General features: G+C 30.3%; 1 protein-coding gene across 1 annotated transcript in view; it reads right to left on the bottom strand.

Annotated features, from left to right (window-relative positions):
* Positions 1 to 3474, bottom strand: part of LOC106462652 (vacuolar protein sorting-associated protein 13D-like) — a 120480-nt gene extending 117006 nt beyond the window's left edge. Inside the window, exons 1-2 of the mRNA XM_022389967.1 lie at positions 3346 to 3474; positions 646 to 781 (exon numbers count right to left, since the gene is read on the bottom strand). Coding sequence (XP_022245675.1) covers positions 646 to 742 — 97 coding nt within the window. The 5' untranslated portion in view covers positions 743 to 781; positions 3346 to 3474. The remainder of the gene's footprint in view (positions 1 to 645; positions 782 to 3345) is intronic.
* Between the last annotated feature and the right edge of the window lie 724 nt (positions 3475 to 4198).

Below are 4198 nucleotides of genomic sequence, written 5' to 3'. Positions count from 1 at the left end.
TTGTTTAAACATTTGTTTAACAACAAGTAAAAGCTTGGAATGGTCTATTCTTTCATTGGGGTGTGTGTCTGTGTCTATTTATTCAATCATAGCTAAGTTGCAAAATATGCATTGAAGATTTATTAGAAAGTTGCTTTTAACAATGTTAAAGTCATGGTTGAAACAATAGCAGTATAGTTGCTGGCCCCCCTAATAGAACCATTAAATGACCATGATGAGATACGAGTCTTCCTAAAAGGTTCACCTACACTTGATCAATTTTTAAAATCTTTAAAACAAGTGTAGGACTGAATGACATGAAAATATTTGATACAAACTGCTTTTACTGAATATATGCCATGAAGAAATATATATATATATAAAACCAGAGAATTTAAATAGTGTTATAAATACTGTGGAAAAGCCATTAGGATTAAGAACAACAAATAAATAATGTTAACCAAAAGTAGAAACTTTCCTACACAACATTTTACAAAATATAAATTTAATTACCACAAACATTATTTTTTCTTGTAGGTTTGTTTTTAGTGCAAGGATAAACAATGAACCATCTGCACTTTCTCTCTACCACAGGAAACCATAGATTTTAGTGTTATACATCCATAAGCTTATCTTTGACCCACTAGGGTACAACCACAAACATACCTTGCAAGAGACCAATGGACAACTGGTCAGTGTTCAAATTCTCCAGATATTCTCCGATGTAAGTGTTCAAAACCCAAGCAACTAGTCCTTCCAACATCTTCCAAGATCATAACCACTGTAATAATTGGCACGTTTTCTACGACAAGGAAAAATTTAAAGATTTATGAATATTGTACGCAAAAAGAGTCTTTCAATCAAGTTTTATAGAAACCAGCATCGAAAAAAAACACAAAAATGATTGATAATTGTATTTTGGTAACATTTATGTGCTCTTAAGATCAACAAATACATACTATTAGTGTCTGGTAAGAATGTTATACACTTACGCCATAAATCATTGCTTTGATAATTCAGAATTATCAATGGAACATGCATTTTTTTTTGAAAATAAGAAACAATTTCATTTAGAACTATTAGAAATCTACAGTCACAAGTTTCTTTTTTTTTTCCTTTAGCTAGACTTTGGTCTTTCTCAAGCTGTGATAAAACTTATACATACTATGTTATTATATACTTACCTTGATATAAGCTTTTCAGATCTTAGTGAAAAATGACAAAAAATATTTATGAGAGCATAAGTGTTTATAGTTTACCTTTGTCCGAACCAAATTTATTCACAACCGACCACTTTTTGCTTAACTGTGACAATGTATGCACCTCAACCATTTCATTAAGCAACAAGATACAAATGCTTTACATGGAAAACTTTTCAAGGATGCATTCTTTTTACAAAACACCTTACTAAAATAGCAACAACTGCTTCTTGTTGTTGTGATAAAAACTTGTATATAATGTTGTACTTCCAACTGGTCTAAGTGGTGTATTAGCTTTCTTTGTACATGTATGAATTCAAGAATAAACTTCTACATGACGAGATTAAACTTGTCTTTTTCACTTTGCGCATCTTAAATTTTGCACCTTCATATGTTATGAAGAATTCCCATTGTAGATTATAATAAATAATTATTATATTATTTTTCTTAAACTGAAGTTACCATTTCTTTGTCCATTTATGAACAGGATTCATATCCAACTGTAATTTCAAATTATCATTTAGACAGTGAAGTTCATCATATAGCTTCTATAACCTGCATACAAGTGTGTATTTGTAGTAGTTTTTTCCAATTCGTAGATTTAAACTTTTTTTAAAGAACAGATTATAAGAGATTGCTTACAGAATGCCAGTTAATGGTAGCCCAGTTTAATACACTGCTGTTGATTCGGACTCATCTAACTCGTGTTCCTTATACATGTCAGAAGGTTGACTAAAACGACCTGTTATTTTAGAAACGTACATATGTATGATAATATATTATTTACATATGAGACGCATGAACTGAATGTAATATGAATTTTGTAATAATTGTAGAAGGGAAAAGTCATACTGATCAATAAAATAACAGTTAACATTATTTATGGGTGTATTAAATATTTAAAAAATACTGTTATAAACACAGTCTGTCAATACCAAAGGATCACGAGCCACACTTTCTGACACTGAGATGGCAGAGTTACCAAGCATTAAATTTTAAACAATTCATTAAACCATGAGGTAAATATACTGTGGTCTAATTATCACAGACAGTGTTGGAACATTTTGTACAGTGGGTTTCTGAAAGTCGTTTAACAAAACTGTAAACCTTGTACACGGTGTCAGTTATGTAGTATTCAGTTAATATTACTGAGTTTAAATATGCAGCACTCCTACACTTCAAATCAGGGGGTATTCCTACACCCCCCCCCCAGTTCTCACACCCTTAATTATTACACTAACATTCTCAAATAATTAGCATAATGTTTCAAAAGTCAATTTCAAGTGATATTTTAAAACACATTGGACTAGCTATGATTATAAATAAGATTAAAATGGCTACTTAAGTTGAAAACAGTATTACTATTAATGATAATTAGTAAATTTTTTCTACACTGAGAAAAATCACACTGATAACAAAATGTAATAATGTGTAAAATTAACTGCATTTTTGATTAAACTGACAGATGTATTTTAAACGTATTTGACTACGAATTGTAGGTTTATTTCAAATATTACAATGACATACATGGTATTGGTAGTACTTTTTTATTATATTATGTTTATAAACACAATAATAATGCTGCTCTATTAATAAGGTCGTTTCACTGTGTGTGTAGATTCACTGTTTAATATAAACACCAAAACTGCCAAGTGACAATAAGTTATTAATATTAAAACTTAAAAGTATTTCCACGCCTAATTTTTAGGTTAGGAGTTTGATATGACGTCACTAGTCTTTACGGTAAAAAAAGTACGTACTTATTCTCGCCAACACTGTTAGTATAACTTGATAATCGTCGTACCCGTGCACTGCCACTGTTGCAGCAGCAAACCTAAAGACTAAAGCTAAACAAAATTAAATTTTAATCATAATTTACCTACCTGCTCTAGTAATACAAATACTACTAAATTATGATATATACAACAACTGAGTAAGCTTAGTCTATATTATTTACTACTAGTAGTAGTACTACTTCATTTTATGTGCAACTGATAAGGAAATTTTCAAATTGTTAATATTTTGCAAGTTTTCTAACTAATTTTCTAAATAACTATTAACATTATAATTTTTTTTTAAATTAGATACACAAAGCAAAGGGCAAATTATATGAAATGTTCTGCCTTGGCAATTTAGATAATAAATAAAGTAAGCAACATCAAATTACCTGTCGACTCGAATATTTTTGTTTCACTTTAAAGTTTCCTCTAACTTTCGATTTAATATTATTTACTGTTCTTCCTTATCCTATACCGTGCAGTCCGAATGCTGTATTGCGTGATATTAATTTAAAACTACACCAGCGTCACCTATTAAAAGCATATCCTGATTGTTTTGTTATTATTATTTATGAGTATTAATTCCATTGACATTATTTTTATGAATGAACAAAAACTAAAATATGTATTTTAGTTAAATTTCGCCTTACGTTCAGTATATTTTTATTCTGTTTCTTATGACTAGTCTTACGTGCTACAAAAACATGAAAATGCACATAACTGCATACCCAACTCTGCCCTTGGTGAAAGCCCGACAATTCCAGTGAAAGCCTATTAGTTAAAGTGAACTCGCAGTCCATAATGGGCTTTCTTTTTGAAACTATTGTAGTGCACCTTAAATGAATTCCTTTAAAAGTTTTGCAGGTTATTTTAAGGAGAGACACGCATTCCTCCGTCTTTTTTTCTCTTTAAAATGCGGAAAACACTCATAAATTTGCTAAAAATGAGCAAAATCTCTGTGAGTATTTTTAGTGGCGTTCATTCCTCAAGAAAATTGTTGTAAGACAGGGGATGTGGACCAGAAGTAAGGAGGTGTAGCATTCGAGTGAAGAAACTTGACAGAAATGGCAAAATAGTTGCGTCACTTCTTGTTCAAAGTAGCCCATTTCATACTAGAGATGTGGTCAAGATTTCTACTGACTTAACTTGGTACATTTAATTCATTAACTTTAATGATAATCTTGAATTTTGTTTCTACAAAAACTACATTCTACATAAAGAAGTAGGAAATATCCTATAAAA

Source organism: Limulus polyphemus, unplaced genomic scaffold (genome assembly GCF_000517525.1).
Source record: "Limulus polyphemus unplaced genomic scaffold, Limulus_polyphemus-2.1.2 Scaffold1217, whole genome shotgun sequence".
In the NCBI taxonomy this organism is placed as follows: domain Eukaryota; kingdom Metazoa; phylum Arthropoda; class Merostomata; order Xiphosura; family Limulidae; genus Limulus; species Limulus polyphemus.
This window is presented reverse-complemented; position numbering and strand designations above follow the sequence as displayed.